This window comes from Salmo salar, chromosome ssa10 (assembly GCF_905237065.1).
Source record: "Salmo salar chromosome ssa10, Ssal_v3.1, whole genome shotgun sequence".
NCBI classification, from domain to species: domain Eukaryota; kingdom Metazoa; phylum Chordata; class Actinopteri; order Salmoniformes; family Salmonidae; genus Salmo; species Salmo salar.
This window is the reverse complement of record NC_059451.1, coordinates 4418618-4438326: the sequence shown is the minus strand read 5'-3', so window position 1 is coordinate 4438326 and position 19709 is coordinate 4418618. Positions and strand designations below refer to the sequence as shown.

Here is a 19709-nt window from a genome sequence, read left to right as displayed (position 1 = left end):
TTCTGCTTTAGTTTTCGAGATGATCGATTTCTGTCGAGGGTGGAGATGTTTTTTGTTGTTGTTTTTTACATATTGTGTATATTCATTTCTTTTGAACACATTTCTGTTTGTTGGCAATGTCAATTTTAGCAATGTTTTTCAAAATGCTTACTTTTATGTTCGCTAACTGGACAGGCAAATGCATCTGAGTACTAATCTGTAAACCAATACAAACTTGTGCACTATCCATGGTACTATCTATGCTTATCACGTCTGCCAATCATGTTATCCATACCTAAGGTAGAAGACAGCTGTTGACAGAGAGATCTGCTATCAGGTAAAGTTTTTATTTATTTATTTGTAATTTAACTATTTAGTTAGAGAAACGTGATACCATCAATGCAAGCTCTAAAATGACTCCGAACTTAGAACACAGAAACCTTAGTAATGTAGCTAGCTTTCTAGTTAGCTAGTAGGTTACAACAAGTAGATGTGATTCTAGCTAACAGGAGCAGATAGCTTTATCAATAGCTAGCATGTCATTCCGGGACAAGGAGCATTTTAGCTAACAGTTTATTTCAAGTAATAATAAGACTACAAAAATATATAGGACAAGCAGTGTACAGCTAATACAATCATCAATGCAGGACCCACCAATGTCTTTCATACTGACAATAAGAAATACTACATTATCCCTGTCAATAGTTGGAGTAGGATGATTGCATAGCACCCTGCCTCAGACTGTCAGGATGTTCATTTTCTAGCTCACAAACTACATTCCTTTGCTGTGATTTATTTTATTAATTATTGTATCTTTCTTTTGTATCACATTATCTATTCAGCTCTCCTGTGTCCTGCTCCTAGAGATCAACCAAGTGCTATTCACCAAGCATGGGCTGATTCACTCACCTGTGAGGACAACCATTCTACTGCAGTTTGAACTACCCCTGCCCTCACTATTTAGACATTGGGACCACATACGCATTTGCCAGTTGTCTTTTCTTTGTGGATTTTGTCTTACACAGTCTAGTGCATTTTAGAGTTGAAAAACACCAACTACAGATACACATGCTTGTTTGAGCATCTCAAAGACTACATTTTACTATCGTAACAAACAACGATGAGAAATCTATTGTCCCCATCAGGAGCCCATGATTTTGCCATAGATGGTAGAGTTCTCCTCTCTGGACCACACAAGCTTTAGCTTGCATTCTGTTAAGGGACTTGTCTCTCTATTCATTGGTCAGCTACATTGGTGACCAGGGTGGGATTCTTTTGATATGCCTGTGGGGTCCGGGCACACAAATGCCCCTAGAGAGAAGGGGGCATACTGAAGAATGCGTTTACCATCTATGCTTTTGGCATAGATGATAAACCTCTAATTTCTGGACTGCAACATTGGAAGATAATGCCCTCCCCGGCAATTGAAATTTGATTGGTAGGTTACACTATATTTAGATACTTCAAATACTGAGACATCTTTGCTATTTGTCTCCGTATTCAATAAATGGTGAAACACTTTGTGATGGTGTTCTTTGTTCGAATGTACATGCATGCAACTTACATTATGGACAACATGTCTCACACTCAGTCATAGTAGAATAATGAATGAATTGGCAAGGTTTTGGCACAGAAGGTTAATAAGAAAGTTAATAATTGAACCCCCCTAAATATAATCACATTCACTGAACATATAGTATTTGAATCTCAAACATTAATTTCCCAACTGATTTTTCTATAATCCTACTATAATCCTTGTCATTATCCATTCATTATATCCCAATACATCCAACATTATGCATACCCACCATGGTATTGGGCAGTTGCTATTTGAGAACTCATCTGTTTTAGAAATGAATCTCTGCTTATCTTATTGCAGAGCACATTATACAAGAAGATTGTATTATAAGGTATGCTACAGCATATGTGTAGGCTATTGGGCTGACCCCATTCAGTTGACTGGTCAATTGTTTGGTGAATAGGCTATTGTTTGACGGAGATGTCTTTAGTCGAGCAGTCGCAATTATAAAAAATGTTCATGGTCCACAAGACACCTGTCTGATTTGCGCCTGTCTCAGAGGACTAGTCCATTGCGGCAGCCACAGGGATGGCACAGTCCAAGACATGTGATACTGAAATAGTATATGGTTCTATTATGTAAAAATAATGGTGCAACACTAATAAATCTAATATTATTTTATAACAAATGCGCTTTTTTAACAAATGCGCTTTCTCCCGCGTTGGATATGGTTGCTGTACATGTTTCTGAAACATAATCTTCAGTGCGCTGTAGAATTGGCATGTTTCCCTATGTTGCTATGTGCATAATAACAAAAATAACCAGCATATTGGGATTGAGAACAATGCGGCGAAGGCAGCAGCAGCAGAGATGAGGAAATAGCCCTTGCCTTAAACCCTATTCGGACGGGATTAGTTTTACTGGGGGTGTTCGGTAATGTAATTATGTATACAAGCAAAAAAACACCATATGTAATTTAAGTCTAGTCCGAATCTGCCATGTCAGTAATTTGTACATGGCAAGAGAGTAACAATTCCAGCCAGAATAACCTACAGTTATTTTGAGAATACCAAGGTCCTCTGATAATACTAGTCCTGTGCGAATCAACATCCCTGTGTTTAGAGAGAAATGTATGAGTTTGACAGGTGTTGCTCACTGTTTGAGCAAGAAAACAATAACTGATTCGATAAGGATCCGCCCCTTTTTACATTTTTTGCCTAAAATGACATACCCAAATCTAACTGCCTCTAGCTCAGGCCCTGAAGCAAGGATATGCATATTCTTGGTACCATTTGAAAGGCAACACTTTGAAGTTTGTGGAAATGTGAAAGGAATGTAGGAGAATATAAAACAATAGATCTGGTAAAAGATAATACAAAGAAAAAAAACAATCATTCTTTTGTATTTTGTTTTGTAGCATCATCTTTGAAATACAAGAGAAAGGCCATAATGTATTATTCCAGCCCAGGTGCAATTTAGATTTTTCCCACTAGATGGCAGCAGTGTATGTGCAAAGTTGTAGACTGATCCAAAGAACCATTGCATTTCTGTTCAAAATGTTGTATCAAGATTGCCCAAATGTGCCTAATTTGTTTATTAATAACTTTTCATGTTCAAAATTGTGCACTCTCCTCAAGCAATAGCATGGTATTATTTCACTGTAATAGCTACTGTAAATTGGACAGTGCAGTTAGATTAACAAGTATTTAAGCTTTCTGCCAATATCAGATATGTCTATGTCCCGGGAAATGTTCTTGTTGTGCTAATCGCATTAGCCTACGTTAGCTTAACCGTCCCGTGGAAGGGACACCGATCCCGAAGAAGTGATGCTCATAGCCTATATATGAAGGGCCTACACTGTGTATCAACTTTCACAGTGAATGCTTTGTTCATATGTTTTGTGCGTATGAATTGAATATTGCTAAATGATGATCATAATAAGTAATGTCATTATCATTAGTAGGCTTAGTATAGTAGCCTTGTATAACCACCATTGAGCTGTAGGCCTCAGAGTGCCTCCTGTTTAGTCTTAACACCGTAACTTACTTAGGCCCAAATTTCAATATATAGGCTACTGTATCAATCAATCATTAATTTGTTCGTGCCATCACACAACATACCTGACATTCATGCTTTGAATTGCAATTGAGCATTTTTGTTTTTAAATTAAATAGCAAAGGGAGCTTTTGAATAATTAGCCTAAACAACAAATAAACTGCAATTCAATAATGTTTTTAGTCTGCTGTAAAAAAGGCTTTATATTTTCTTCCTTAGAACAGACTCTCTATTACCCTTATTTATTTAGTGTTGTTTACACTGTTCCAAATGGTCAGAAAATAATAATAATATTGTAATCTAACAGCAACTGTTGGCACACATAATACTCACGCAACGCTTGCTCCTATATCATATTTTTTCTTGATCTCCAGTAGTTTCCACAACCAAGTCAAATGTCTTCCACAGATCTGACTTGCCTTTCCCTTCTGAGCAACTAGTAAACATTCACCCATTTTTAGTTCTTTTTCACCTCCTCCGCATCCATTTTGCTGTCAACATGACTGTGTTCGGAGTTTGTTATAACCAATTTATTGAAGTGATTGTGATAGGCTATAGGTCTGGCCCTATTGGTTGCATGTGATGCTTACATGTTTCACATAAAGAGAGCAAGGGTTGAGGGAATAGAAAATGCTTTTCCTTAACAAATTAGGGATTTCGGTTACAGAACTTTTCAATCAGAAACAATTGAGAAACTACATGGCTGAAATGATGTCACAGCTTCAGCACGGACAGCGCAATAAACACTTGCTGTGCTGTGGTGCCTTTCAGCTGCAGTAGGGAGGAGAGCGAGACAACTTGCGCCAGTCACACAGGCACTCGCTGTAATTTTCTTTAACACAGTGTGCCCATTGGGCTCTTTCCTGAGTCATTTGTTTTTCTTAATTATTTAATCAAACAGTGTGCTTAAAGCATCAGACAAGCTCAGTGCATATGTAGTTGGTTTTATTCAAACACATAGGGTTTCAGTCTATATATGGAAAAATTAGTTTAAACATTTCGACCAATCGATTTGTCAAAAGAATAGAACGACTCTCGGTCGACCAAGATTTGTTTTTGTCGGGGACAGCCCTAGTAGGCTACGCCATATGTATTGGCTAATATGCCTGTGCATCTGTCATTTTTGAACCTCCATTCTAGCATAAATGACACACACACATTTATCTACATGCTTTTATTTGGGTTTCTATTAAATCAGCTAACTTGAAATGAGACAATCTTGCCAAAACACAATTCAACATTGTATTCACTGACAGAGTGATAGCTAATGAAACACTAGCTTCCTGAGCAGGCGCATTGATGTTTATAGTATTAGCTGGCTAGGCTAGTCAACTGTAACATTGGATAGTTTTCAATAAATTGTCTAAATGGTCAACGTGCACTCAAAAACAGATAATTATCTTATTTAGTCGTTGGTAGTTAATGTTAGTTCCTCTTAACACACTGACACTGTTTTTCCATCTTAGATAGAAGCAGGCCATTAGCTGCCTTCATCACGAGGCATATGTACAGGAGTTCTGATTGGTTCTAGGTTGAGCAAATTTGCCTGAGCAGACAGTGTTGAAATATATACGCAACATTTCAAGTGTTGGTCCCATGTTTCATGAGCTGAAATCAAGATCCCAGAAATTTTCCAGATTCACAAAAAACGTATTTCTCTCAGATTTTGTGAACACATTTGTTTACATCCCTATAAGTGAGAATTTTCCTTTGCCAAGATAATCCATCCACCTGACAGGTGTGGCATATCAAGAAGCTGATTAAACAGCATGATCATTACACAAGTGCACCTTGTGCCAGGGACAGTAAAAGGCCATTCTAAAATGTGCAGCTTTATCACATAACACAATGCCACAGATGTCTCAAGTTTTGAGGGAGCGTGCAATTGGCATGCTGACTGCAGGAATGTCCACCAGAGCTGTTGCCAGATAATTGAATGTTAATTTCTCTACTATAAGCTGCCTCCAATGTCATTTTAGAGAATTTGGCCATACGTCCAACTGGCCACACAACCACAGACCACTTGTAACCATGCCAGCCCAGGAGCTCCACATCCGGCTTCTTCACCTGTGGGATCGTCTGAGACCAGCCACACCAGATAGCTGATGAAACTGAGGAGATTTTCTTTCTGTAATAAAGCCCTTTCGTGGGGAAAAATGTATTCTGATTGGCTGCGCCTGGCTCCCCAGTGGGTGAGTCTATGCCCTCCCAGGCCCACCTATGGCTGCGCCCCTGCCCAGTCATATGAAATCCATAGATTAGGATCTAATTCATTCATTTCAATTGACTGATTTCCTTATATGAACTGTATCTCAGTAAAATTGTTGCATGTTGCGTTTATATTTTTGTTGAAGGTGGCAACAAGTTTGACAAGAATATTGTCATGTGCAAAAAATCAGCCCCTCCCTCGACATACAGTAGATCGATCCACTTCACTGTTTTCGGCGTCGGCCCACCACGTAGTTGGGAAATAGTCCATTTTAATCAACCAAATAGAATTAACCTCAGGTGAATTCAAACGGCCTCATTGTAGACATGATGTCTACGTGAGTAGACATCCTTAGGGTGCCAGTGAGAGCATGGTCCTTGAAATTTACATGACTGGAGACATTCAAATTGCATTTAAATATTCACTCACAGAGGCCCAGTTCTCACACAGATTGTACAGTATGAACCAGGACAGCGTTGTTCTCTAGAGTTAGTAACACTACAAATTGAGATGCTTGGGGAATAATGGTGGCTGCTGTTGTTACTGTTATCATTGTATGTGATTGGAAAGGAAAAGGGGGATATGTAGTCAGTTGTACAACTAGTGAGAGACCATTCGAGATAAGGGTCCACAAACACCAATTGACCCTGAAGTGAAAACACAATAAGAGAAAAAGCACTTCTCCTGAAGGTTCTTCCTCATCCTGGAGAGACTTGAAGGACACTACATACACTCTTCCTCCATAGTGCACGTTACCTCACGACACCTTCCCTTCCAGCAATAATAACCTAGAGTTGACACAGAACTGGGTTGTGTTCATTAGGAAACAAAACGTTATAAAAGGTTTTGCAACGCAAAATGAAAAGGAACGTTTATCATTGGACAAGTCCTGGTAGTCCCTCCCTGTTTCAGTCCATTTTCTTTCATTTGGGGCCTAATGAACATGAGCAACGTTTTCAGAGCCAGCTTGGCACGTTATTTATATAGCAGGAAGTGTGCATAGAAGTCATGGAAACGGGGCCAGTTGTGATCAAAAAAAGGAATAATGATAATAATGATCAATATATCATCCTCGTTAGGTGGATAATAGGGGATTTGTTTCAATTTGGCAGGCTGACAAGTGTGCTGTACAGTGGCTCTCCTTTAATGGCTTGCATTTATGATCATTTTATCCTCCGTTGCTGGAGTGATGAGGGATTGCAATGGAAACAAAAAGACAATTTATTTAATTCAGGCAAAATTGTTTGTGTCAAATCAAAATAAAATTACATTTTATTCGTCGTGTACACACTTTACAGCAGGTACAAAAGGTGCAGTGAAATGCTTATGTGCTAGCTCCCTCAACAATGCAGTACATGAATCAATAATAACAAGAAATGTCTCAAGTCTAAAATACGTAGTAAAAGCAATAGAAGAGGTAGTATGCAGTGTGTGTGTGTATTTGTCAGTGTGTGCAAATGCAGAGGACAACAGAGACATGCAGACTTGCAAAGGGCATGGTGTCTGTGTACAAGGTTGAGTTTATGTGTGCATATGTGTGTCTTTGTCTGTGTGAACGGAGAGGATCCAGACAGGCGCTGGGCCCTCGTGGTTTGCTAATCGTTCCCCCAGATGCCGACCGTGGTTTGCTCTCTCCTTCGTTATCGGCAAGGGGAAAACAAACAAAAGAGCGGAAAAGGGAGTCCTTGTGATATTATTCCTAACAATCCGGTACATGAGGCCTTGGTGTTAAACTAACACCGCTAAGACGATTAGATTACACCGTCTGACTGGCTGCGGCCAAACAGGTGCTGCAGCTTTTTTCATAGCTGCCATTCTTTAATAAGGCTGCTGTGTGGGTGTCATTTTCATATTTCCCCCATTGCTTCTTGCATTTTGGAGTGAACTCTCTCTGTCCTCTTTTGAACTATGAAGACAGTTTGAGAAACTGTTAAAAGACAAGTCAACCTGGGTGACTGCTATAAGATTGATTGATTGATTGAATGATTGATTGAAAGGATGGATTACTGTTCTCTTCCAGTCTTGTCTTTCAAGACAGCTTTGTCATCTAACTGACTGTGTAAGACTAGACGAATCACCATCAAATGACCTACCAGTTGACTCACTGACTGGCAGTCTAGTCTGTTATATGAATAAGTCATTGGCTACTGACTGATTGTTCTTTGACAGACATAATTACTAACTTATTTTATTTTCTCGATCACTGACTAGTTGACACACTGACTTACAGTCTGTTGCAGAAATAACTGATTGGCTACTGACAGAATGTTCCATGACTGACTTCCTCACTCGCTTGGTTCTCTCAAAACTAACTTGTTTACTCGACTGACAGGTTGTTTGGCTGGCTGTCTAGCTGGCAGATTGGTTTTAGTTACGTGAAAAGCACCAGCTGGCCCACAGTGGCATAAAGCACTGTTAAAATATTAACCTCCCTTCCCCATTACTATTTTCCTCCTCTCGCCCACCTGCCAGGATATCGAAGTATGTTACATCTGACCCAGGTATCAGTGCACTGAGGAGTGTCACCATTTTGTTGACATGACTCAAGTGTAACCGATGTGAAATGGCTAGCTAGTTAGCGGGGTGCGCGCTAATAGCGTTTCAATCGGTGACGTCACTTGCTCTGAGACCTTGAAGTAGTTGTTCCCCTCACTCTGCAAGGGCCGTGGCGATGGGTAACGATGCTTCGTGGGAGGCAGTTGTTGATGTGTGCAGAGCGTCCCTGGTTCGAGCCCAGGTAGGGGCGAGGAGAGGGACGGAAGCTATACTGTTACATTGATGCTGTTGACCCGGATCACTGGTTGCTGCGGAAAAGGAGGAGGTCAAAAGGGGGTGAGTGTAACCGATGTGAAATGGTTAGCGGGGTGCACGCTAATAGCGTTTCAATCAGTGACGTCACTCGCTCTGAGACCTTGAAGTAGTTGTTCCCCTTGCTCTGCAAGGGCTGTGGCTTTTGTGGAGCGATGGGTAACGATGCTTCGAGGGTGGCTGTTGTCTATGTGTGCAGAGGGTCCCTGGTTCAAGCCCAGGTAGGGGCGAGGAGAGGGACAGAAGCTATACTGTTACACATGGAAGCCATTTTATTGGTGTACACAGATAAATTCTGTCCACAAGGGCAAACTGTATTTGTTCTCATGTAAACCTACTGGCATATGTCAATCAAATGTAATCAATCAAATGTATTTATAAAGCCCTTTTTACATCAGTAGATGTCACAAAGTGCTTATACAGAAACCCAGCCTAAAACCCCACACAGCAAGCAATGGAGATGTAGAAGCGTGGTGGCTAGGAAAAACTCCTTAGAAAGGCAGGAACCTAGGAAGAAACTTGGAGAGGAATCAGGCTCTGAGGGGTGACCATTCCTCTTCTAGCTGTGCCGGGTGGAGATTATAAGAGTACATGGTCATTAAGGCCAGATCATTCTTCAAGATGTTCAAACATTCATAGTGTCACGGGCTGGCTCGAAAAACAACAGGAGAGGTAGAGTCAGGCGCAGGAGACAGAGAGTTCTTGACCACACTTCTTTATTAAAAGCAACTGGATGTGGTCGCCAAAAGTATTGGGGCGCAGCCCTTAAATTATTCTGCGGTGGTGTACACAATGAAAATAAACCACAGGCAGAGGGAAAAACCCAGTACACGTTCCTCTAGCACAAAAACCCCGGACAAGCAACACAATCACGTACAAACACATACATCCTACGCTAAACTAAATAACCCCCCCTTACTAATGACTAACCAAAAACAGGTGCGTGCCTACCTAGACCTAACCAACAGAAAGTGAAACAAAAAGGGATCGATGGTAGCTAGTAGGCCGGCGACGACGACCGCCGAGCTCCGCCCGGCCGAGGAGGGGCGCGCCACCATCCGTCACTGTCGTGACACATAGATAACCAGCACGGTCAAATAATAATCACAGTGGTTGTAGAGGGTGCAACAGGACAGCACCACAGGAGTAAATGTCAGTTGGCTTTTCATAGTCGAGCATTCAGAGGTCGAGACAGCAGGTGCGGTAGAGAGAGAGAGAGAGAAGGAGTGAGAGACGAAAACAGCAGGTCCGGGACAAGGTAGCACATCCGGTGAACAGGTCATTGTACCATAGTTGTTCGCCGGCAGAACAGTTGAGTTGGAGCAGCAGCACAACCAGGTGGACTGGGGACTGCCAGGAGTCATCGGGCCAGGTAGTCCTGAGGCATGGTCCTAGGGCTCGGAGCCTCAGGGAGATGAGGAAGACAGGGAGAGAGAATTAGAGGGAGCATACTTAAGTTCACACTGGACACCTGGTAAGACAGGAGAATTTCACCAGATAGGACAGACTGACCCTAGCCCCCCGGGACATAGATACTGGAGGCTGAGACAGAGGGAAGTCGATGGAAACTGCAGCCCCGTCCGACGATACCCCCGAACAGGGCCAACCAGGCAGGATATAACCCCACTCACTTTGCCAAAGCACAGCCCCCACACCACTAGAGGGATATCAACAGACCACCAACTTACTACCCTGAGACAGGGCTGAGTATAGCCCACCAAGATCTCCTCCACCGCACAGGCCTCGCAAGACAGGAAGATCACGTCAGTGACTCAACCCACTCAAGTCGAGTATAGAGCAAAAAAGCCTGGCACGACGTGACACACCCCTCCTAGGGACGGCATGGAAGAGCACCAGTAAGCCAGTGGCTCAGCCCCCGTAATAGGGGTAGAGGCAGAGAATCCCAGTGGAGAGAGGGGAACCGGCCAGGCAGAGACATCAAGGGCGGTTCGTCACTCCAGTGCCTTTCCGTTCACCTTCACACCCCTGGGCCAGACTACACTCAGGACCTACTGAAGAGATAAGTCTTCAATGAAGACTTAAAGGTTGAGACCGAGTCTGTGTCTCTCACATGGATAGGCAGACCATTCCATAAAAATGGAGCTCCAAAGGAGAAAGCCCTGCCTCCAGCAGTTTGCTTAGAAAGGGATAATAAGAAGGCCTGCATCTTGTGATCGTAGTGTACGTGTAGGTATGTACGGCAGGACCAAATTGTAGAGTCCATGTAATGCCCTATGGTGGGGGTCGAATAAATTAAGGTGTGGCGGAGGTGTGTATACAGATATGCCGTATTCTGACATTGACTTTATTCCCAAATAATTCCACCACCTTTACGCGTGAGTAAACAATGAATAAGGTTTAGCGAACCTAACGGTTCCAAGTGGAAAAACATCTACTTAACTTTTTTCTGATATTAATAACAGCATTCTCCAAGCACTGCAATTTACAACTTGATAATAGTTTTGATAAGAGCTTGGTAAATGAGCAATCCGTTTGGGTACGGGAATTGTAAACATAAATGACACTTGCTCTATATCTATTTTACCTTATAATCTCTCGAGACAAATGTGAAACCAGTCATATGGCAGCAAACTGAAGCATATCAACTTTCCCACAGTAAAGTTTATGAAATGCAATGCCATTACGCTGAATTTAAATTGTACGCCCTTTCAACTTGCAGGGATGGGCATTCTTGAATGTTTTAATTAATGCCTACCCCGATGTTCTCTGTCTCCTATTTCTATCATGTTAAATATTAGCCACTGTCAGTATTGACCGTCATTAGGCCTAATAACCACATATATTAAATTAAACTGCCAATTTACTGTTAGTTACTGTTGGTATTGCCTATATTATCATTCCATTTATTTACATTGTTTTGTTTACCTTAATTTTCTGCCTCTGTCAACGCGTCACTAATTAAATCATTATGGAGTGGAGCGCAGACCAAGCAGCTAAAGTTTGAACCTGATGCATGGCGCAATACTTGGGGCGTGTCATCACACAGATCCATGGTTAGTCCAGGCAATAGACAAGGGTATAGCCTACTATTGTACAATATTCTCCCTATTATAATTCTACAGTGGCTTCAGAAAGAATTCATACCCCTTTACTTATTCCACATTTAATGTTACAACCTGAATTCAAAATGGATTTAAAAAAAATAATATCTTCACACAAATGTTTTGAGAAATGTTTTCATATTTCTGTATTTCATTTTCAATAAATATCTCATTTACATAAGTATTCACACCACTGAGTCAATACATTTTAGGCAGCAACTACAACTGTGAGTCTTTCTAGGTAAGTCATCTGGACTTAAAAAATGTATTCAAGCTCTGTCAAGTTGGTTGTTGCTAGACAATGATCCCCCCCCCCACTCACGAACATTCAATGTCATCTTGGTAAGCAACTCCAGCGTATATTTTGTCTCATGATATAGGTTATTATCCTGCTGAAAGGTGAATTTGCCTCCCAGTGTCTGTTGGAAAGCTGACAACCAGGTGTTCCTCTAGGATTTTACCTGTGCTTAGCTCTATTCCATTTATTTTTATCCTAAAGAACCCCCTAGATGTTGCCGATGACAAGCATTCCCATAACATGATGCAGCCACCACCATGCTTGAAAATATGAAGAGTGGTACTTTGTGATGTGTTGTATTTGCCCCAAACATAACACTTTGTATTCAGGACATAAAGTTAATTTCTTTGCCACATTTTTTTCCAGTTTTACTTTAGTCCCTTATTGCAAACAGGATGCATGTTTTGGAGTATTTTTATTATGTACAGGCATCCTTCTTTTCACTCTGTCATTTATGTTAGTATAGTGGAGTAACTACAATGTTGATGATCCATCCTCCGTTTTCTCCTATCACAGCCATTAAACTCTATCTGTTTTAAAGTCACCATGGTGAAATCCCTGAGTAGTTTCCTTCTTATCTGGCAAATCAAATTTTAGTTGTCACGTGCCGAATAACTCCCTACACGTTGCAGATTAAATGCTTGTTTACGAGCCCTTCCCAACAATGTAGAGTAAAATATTTAATAAAAAAGAGTAACACTAGAGGAATAAAATTAAATGCACAAGAATGGAGCTATTTACAGGGAGTACCAGTACCAGATCAATATGCAACTGAGTTAGGAAGGGTGCCTGTATCTTTGTAGTGACTGGGTGTATTGATACACCATCCAAAGTTGAATTAATAACTTCACCATGCTCAAAGGGATATTCAATGTCTGCTTTTAAAAAAAACTTTTCCCCAATTTGTGCCCTTCTTTGTGAGGCATTGGAAAAACTCCCTGGTCTTTTGTGGTTGAATCTGTGGTTAAAATTCTCTGTCTTGACTGAGGGACCTTATAGATAATTGTATTTGTGGGGTACAAAGATGAGGTAGTCATTAAAAAATCATGTTAAACATTATTATTGCACATGGAGTGAGTCCATGCAAGTTATGTGAAATGTTAAGATTTTTTTTACTTGCCATAACTTGCCATAACAAAGGGGTTGAATACTTATACTTAAAAATGTCTAAAAACATAATTCCACTATGACATTATGGGGTATTGTGTGTAGGCCAGTGATACAAAAACTCAGTTTAATCCATTTTATATTCAGGCTGTAACACAACAAAATGTGGAAAAAGTAAAGGGTGTGAATACTTTCTGAAGGCAATGTATGTACACAAAACTTTCAACATTATCATGCGTTGAAGAACTGAATGTGGCAATTTCAGAATTAATCAAACCACTGTTTCCTTTCTTTCATTTTTTTTAATGATTTTTTAATGATTCATAAATTCATAAATTTATCTACCAATTGGTGCTGAAATGGAGACGAATATGCATATATTTTCAAATCAAATTTGATTTGTCACATGCGCCGAATACAACAGGTGTGTAGACCTTACAGTGAAATGCTTACTTATGAGCCCCTAACCAACAATGCAGTAAAAAAAATACAGATAAGAATAATAGATAAAAGTAACAAGTAATTAAAGAGCAGCAGTGAAATAACAATAGCAAGACTATATACAGGGGGTTGCCGATACAGAGTCAATGTGTGGGGGCACCGGTTATTTGAAGTAGGATGTACATGTAGGTAGAGTTATCAAAGTGACTATGCATAGATGACAACAGAAAGTAGCAGTGGTGTAAAGAAGGGGTGAGGGGGGGGCGCTCTGCAAATAGTCTGGGTAGCCATTGACTAGATGTTCAGGAGTCTTATGGCTTGGGGGTAGAAGCTGATAAGAATGGACCTAGACTTGGTGCTCCGGTACCGCTTGCCGTGCGGTAGCAGAGAGAACAGTCTATGACTTGGGTGGCTGGAGTCTTTGACCATTTTTAGGGCCTTCCTCTGACACCGCCTGGTATAGAGGTCCTGGATGGCAGGAAGCTCTATAACTGTTCTTACTACCCACTGTAGTGCCTTGTGGTCGGAGGCCGAGCAGTTGCCATACCAGGCAGTGATCCAACCAGTCAGGATGCTCTCGGTGGTGCAGCTGTAGAATCTTTTGAGGATCTGAGGACCCATGCCAAATCTTTTCAGTCTCCTGAGGGGGAATAGGTTTTGTTGTACCCTCTTCACAACTGTCTTGGTGTGCTTTGACCATGTTAGTTTGTTGGTGATGTGGACACCAAGGAACTTGAAGCTCTCAACCTGCTCCACGGCAGCCCTGTCGATGAGAATGGGGCCGTGCTCAGTCCTGTTTTTCCTGTAGTCCACAATCATCTCCTTTGTCTTGATCACGTTGAGGGAGAGGTTGTTGTCCTGGCCAGGTCTCTGACCTCCTCCCTATAGGCTGTCTCATCGTTGTCGGTGATCAGGCCTACCACTGTTGTGTCATCGGTAAATTTAATGATGGTGTTGGAGTCGTGCCTGGCCGTGCAGTCATGAGTGAACAGGGAGTACAGGAGGGGACTGAGCACGCACCCCTGAGAGAGAGACAATATTTAACCCATTATCTTAATGTATTCTAGTCTGTCGAAAAACATTTTAACTAAAAGCTACACCGTATTTAAAATGATGCCTATTGAATGAAAACTCCACAAGAAAAATCTGTTGGCCAGCAAGTCTGAGGGTTTTCAGCAGGTTGAATGACATTTATTCAGAGCGTGCAAAATGATTTGGGTTCAAGTTTTAGACCTATTTATTTATTTCTCTCTCTCTCTCTCTATCTCTATCTCTATCTATCTCTCTCTCTCTCTCTCTCTCTCTCAGAGACCTTCTTCGGATAGGAGTGACATTGGCCGGCCACCAGAAGAAGATTCTAGGCAGCATTCAGGACATGAGACTACAGATGAACCAAACACTACCTGTCCAGGTCTGAGATGGACAGACAGGATGGGGAGGAACTGTGCCAGAGAGAGCCAATAGGAAACCCTAGCTGCCTGACCATCTCTGCCAATCAGATGAAAACAAAACTGGCTTGCAGTGCCTCGAACTTGTGTTTTTCTTATTTTTCTTCCACGCCAACGTTTTATGTTTCTGTGTTCCACATTATTAGTCCAACGTTTTTCCATCCGATAAGACTTTTAACAGGATTATTTTGTAAAAAAGTAATGTCTAAAGACAAGAAAGAGAACCCATATCCCATGCGTGCCTCACTTGTTTCAGTGTGGGGTGATCGTTAGCATGCGTGCGTGTGAGGTTAGGCCAGGACTTAAACCCTCCCCTCCCACCTCTTGTATCCTGAACTTAGTCTTCCTCCTGTGAAAATCCATCTCCTTGAACCTTGACCCTACCCCAACATCTGTTGGAAAGCCCCCTGACGGACATTACAGTTGGAAAAGGAGGAACACTGAGTATAAAGTGTTTAAAAAAAGCAGAAAACGTGAACGAGCGTTCGCACACAAAAAAAGTGTTTGTACACCAAGATGATAAATGAAAACGATAGAAATTGTTTTATTGTTGGTGTGTGTGTGTTATTCCCCATCTTCATATTGAAGGTGTATTATTATGTACAAGGACACATGCCTAAGAAGGACATGGAGGAAGAGGGTAAATCAGAGGGTCAGAGAGGTTAAATGAGAGCTGCTTAGCTGGAACTGGCCACATTAGTTTGGCCTAACCAGGTCCAAAAGTATTGAACCAACCTTTTTCTAAAACCTGGGGGGAACTCACACTCAGGATGTTCTCAAAGCTTGGGACCATTGGCTCATTTTGGCTCATCAACTGTGTTTTTCTTACTATAATTATTGCTGTTAATTTGTTTACATCAGCCTTCCATTTATGTTTTTCTGTTCCATCATTTTGGGGAGATTTGTGTTTCAAGATGGCTGGTCAGAGCTAAGTACTCCTGTTGGACGTTTTGTGTGATGGGGGAGGGAGGAGCTAGGCGAGGACTGTGGCAACTCAATACAAAGACTGACCAGCCTTTTGTGTGTGCTTGTGTTTGTGCGTGAGTATGTATGTGTGTTTGTGTGTATGCGAATGTATGAGTGTAACAAAATACTGTACAATACAGCTTCAGCTACATCGCCACCATGGACAATTAACGCATGAACTGACCAGTGACAAGAGGCAACAATTATATCGGAAACAATTTCGCTATATTCTGTGGACAACTGTTCATTTTTTTTATTGAAATCCAAACATTTGGAAATATATATGCATCGTACAAAAACTAAGGGCAACCACGAAAGACACCATAACTTTATTTTCACTAATACCTGCATAAATAATGTATCTAAAACTTTAGGTACATTTCTATACTTCCACCCAGTGTATTTATTTTTCTCCCCACTTGGACAAGAGGCCATTCGAACTGTGGACTTATTCTAAAGAATAATCAAGAGGAAACGGAAAGACCCAAGAGGAATCGGCAAATTATTGATTATTATAAAAACGTGCATATAAAATTGGATAATGTATTTTTGTTGTTGTTCTAAACAGCCTGTAATGTTTTGTAACAAAAAATAAGATAAATAACATGAAAACAAAATGCTATTTGAGAAACTGGGAAAGTGTTGTTGTGAGACGTCGTTTGATTCTGAGTGAAATGAGCAGATAGCGAGGGATTGAAGACGAATAGAATGAGAGAGAGAGAAAGTGAGGAAGGGAAAGGGAGAGAGAAGTTAGGGACAGCTGCAATGATTTTAGCATTTCAAGGGGTAAACCGTGGTTAGACCACGAGGGGTATACACTCTGCACCAACAACCTCCCTCTCCTTTCAAGTGTATCTTTCTGTGTGTGAGTGGGTATGTTGAGCGTGTGTGTTTCAGGTCAAATTGTATTGGTGACCACCAAGACTGGATTTTTAGCTGTACCATCCCTTCTCTCAATCGTCTGTAAAGAAGATTATATTGTGTAGCCATGTGAACTTGTCAGTAGTTGTCTTCCATGCACCTTTATCCAAATGAAACTTCCTGACACAGTTGACACACTCAATGGTCGATGGAGATTTTATTGAAAGTGTGTTTGTACATCTCGATATTGTCCGTTACCAAGATTGTCCGTTGCCCCCACTGTATAGCTCTGTGACAGAGACCATTCTTAAACCGATAGGTCTGTAGACGGAGCTCCGTCAAGGGGCTCAGTGTGTGTGCACCTCCGTGATTGGACCCTAGTCCACTTTTTTCAGAGAAGTGGCCCCTTGGACCCGGCTTGTCAGACTGATTAATGCAGTGGCCAATCTGCTGCTCCGAGGGATACATTCACAGCCCAGCGCAGACATACGGATGGACGGCCTATGATTATCTGTATTTATTTCCTGTTCAGGCTGCAATCATTCTGTCTGGGCTCTGCGGCTCTGCCTGATTAGTACAGTGCGGGGACCAACAACCTTGGCCTGGAGACAGGCAGCAATCTGGAGCGCTCATTGTAAATGATAGCAGCTGCATCCCCTAGGACCGTACCATCAGTGTTATAGTTGGAGGGGAGTGGGGTTGGGGGCTGAGGGATGGGATGAACCACCTGTATTGGGCAGGGTGGTACTTGCAGTGCTGGCCCCACAGATTCACTTCGAAACGGTTTCTGTTGTCTACCGTGCATCAAGTCTTGCCATATTACTCTTTCAGACTTTCTTTTGAACCCTCTGAAGCCATCAAGGATATTATGCAAAAATATGTGTTCCTTATTTTGATTTCATTTTATCTTCTTTTAAAATAGAGGAATTTCCAGTTCAATGAGTCCCATGTAAGGGCTTACTAACCCGAAAAAGTTGCACTGTACGATAAGGATAGTGATAACAACAATACTGCTCTCAAAGTGAGGTGAGGTATAAATGCTACATCAGCTAGGACATTGACTTATTAGAACTTGGTTGATGAATGTGAACAATGGAGAAGGCTGAATACAATCAGATGTTTGACATGCCCATTCATGAAAAATAGCAGCTGAGAGCTAGGTTGAACTATTGATTTGTTGCACATGCTGTGCTAGGTCTTGGTTTATGTTTTGGGGAAAAAAGAATCTGAATGAGTGATGAGCTCTGATGCTGCAGCTACACATCTTAAAATGATTAAAATGCTTTGCACATCAACTCTGAACATATTGTTGGAACAAATAGAATATTCACACTGTAGGGAGATGTTCCTAACAGATGTTTCATACTTAGGACCTTGAATTGTCAAGAGTTGACGATTGTTCATCATTCTGTGTTTTTCTTTAATCATATCTTACAGACCAGTATCTCTGCTTAGCGTTGACATGTGAATGGAGTGTGTGTGTGTGGATATAGGTGCTAGTATTATAATTTTCTACTGAACCAATCCAGTCCGCAGTCTATACATTTATCGTAGATACAGTATCTCGCTCTGTGCCAATCACCGCATCTCTCTGAATGTATACGGAGTTAACACTCGCCTCACATTCCTCTACCTACCCCCTAGTCCTTCCACACGCCACCCCATCTAACCCCAAGACTTTTAACCCCTAACCTTTTCCAATAGAATATTTTTCAGAATTCTTTTTCTTCATCTGTCACTGTTTTATATAAATATATAAAAATTAAACAAACTCACTTAATATGCCTGTCTTCTCGTCACTTTCCAGATACATATCGAAAAAAGTGAGATGTTTACAAGTGTTGTACATGTATAGTGAGAGGAAAAGGAAGAAACCTTTGAGATTTGCATTTATTTTGTTCCTCTTTGAAAGCATTGAGATCTATTTAATGATGGTGCAGACAAAAACAACAAATTGATTAAAAAAAATGCATTCTTGTAGAAATATTTTTTAAATACCCTTTTGCAATTAAATTATTTACCAGTCAGTCTTTTGAGTGGTGTGATGAATTTGTATACACATTTCATATATTCATAGGCCTATATTATATTTTACTAGTAACAAACTATCAATATTGACATGCATTATTCATTTTCACAGTCTTCTTTTTCTCTTATCAGAATAAATACCAAGACAAATACAAAGTTCTATCTTTACAGTTATAACAAAGTTTAAGAAATGTGTAAACCATAACGTAGACTGAAAGACAGTTATAAAAAATCTGATAGGAAATTAAAGGCATTTGCAGTTGTTTAACCGACAGTTGTTTACTTAACCAAATTGACATATTTCAGACAATTGATGCGCTGTCAATGTTCTGCTGAAAGAACCTCTTCAGGACATTATAAAAACACAGTCCTAGCACTTAGGTTTTCAAAATAGTCTTACTTGATACTTGCAACAGCACCTTAAAACCTGTTATGGCTTGACATTCCGCTAGCGGAACCCCTCGACAACATCCGGTGAAATGGCGGAGTGCCAAATTAAATTACTATAAATATTAAACTTTCATGAAATCACAAGAGCAATACATCAAATTAAAGCTTAACTTGTTGTTAATCCAGCCGCCGTGTCAGATTTCAAAAAGGCTTTATGGCAAAAGCAAACCATTTGATTATCTGAGGACAGCGCCCAGCACACAAATGCATGACAAATCATTTTCAACCAGGGAGGTGCGACACGAAAGTCAGAAATAGTGATTTAAAAAATGCCTTACCTTTGATGATGATCTTCTGTTGGCACTCCAAAATGTCCCAGTTACATCACAAATGATCCTTTTGTTCGATAGCTGTCGCGCTTCAGTCAAAAATGCACACAGTTTCCCTCCGTCAAGATGCATACAAAATTAATCCCAAACGTTACTAGTAAACTTTTCCAAACAAGTCAAACAACGTTTATAATCAAACCTTAGGTATC

General features: G+C 40.9%; 1 protein-coding gene across 12 annotated transcripts in view; it reads left to right on the top strand.

The window, feature by feature from the left end:
• LOC106613452 (ephrin type-B receptor 3) overlaps positions 1-18780 on the top strand; it is a 119137-nt gene extending 100357 nt beyond the window's left edge. For 11 of the 12 annotated variants that reach the window (XM_045687258.1, XM_014215695.2, XM_014215694.2 and 8 more), the window contains one exon: positions 14787-18780. In XM_045687258.1, coding sequence (XP_045543214.1) covers positions 14787-14895 — 109 coding nt within the window. In that variant the 3' untranslated portion in view covers positions 14896-18780. Of the gene's footprint in view, positions 1-279; positions 317-821; positions 1501-14786 lie in introns of those variants that run through there. The other variant, XM_045687255.1, reaches the window with a different exon arrangement.
• Positions 18781-19709: the final 929 nt, after the last annotated feature.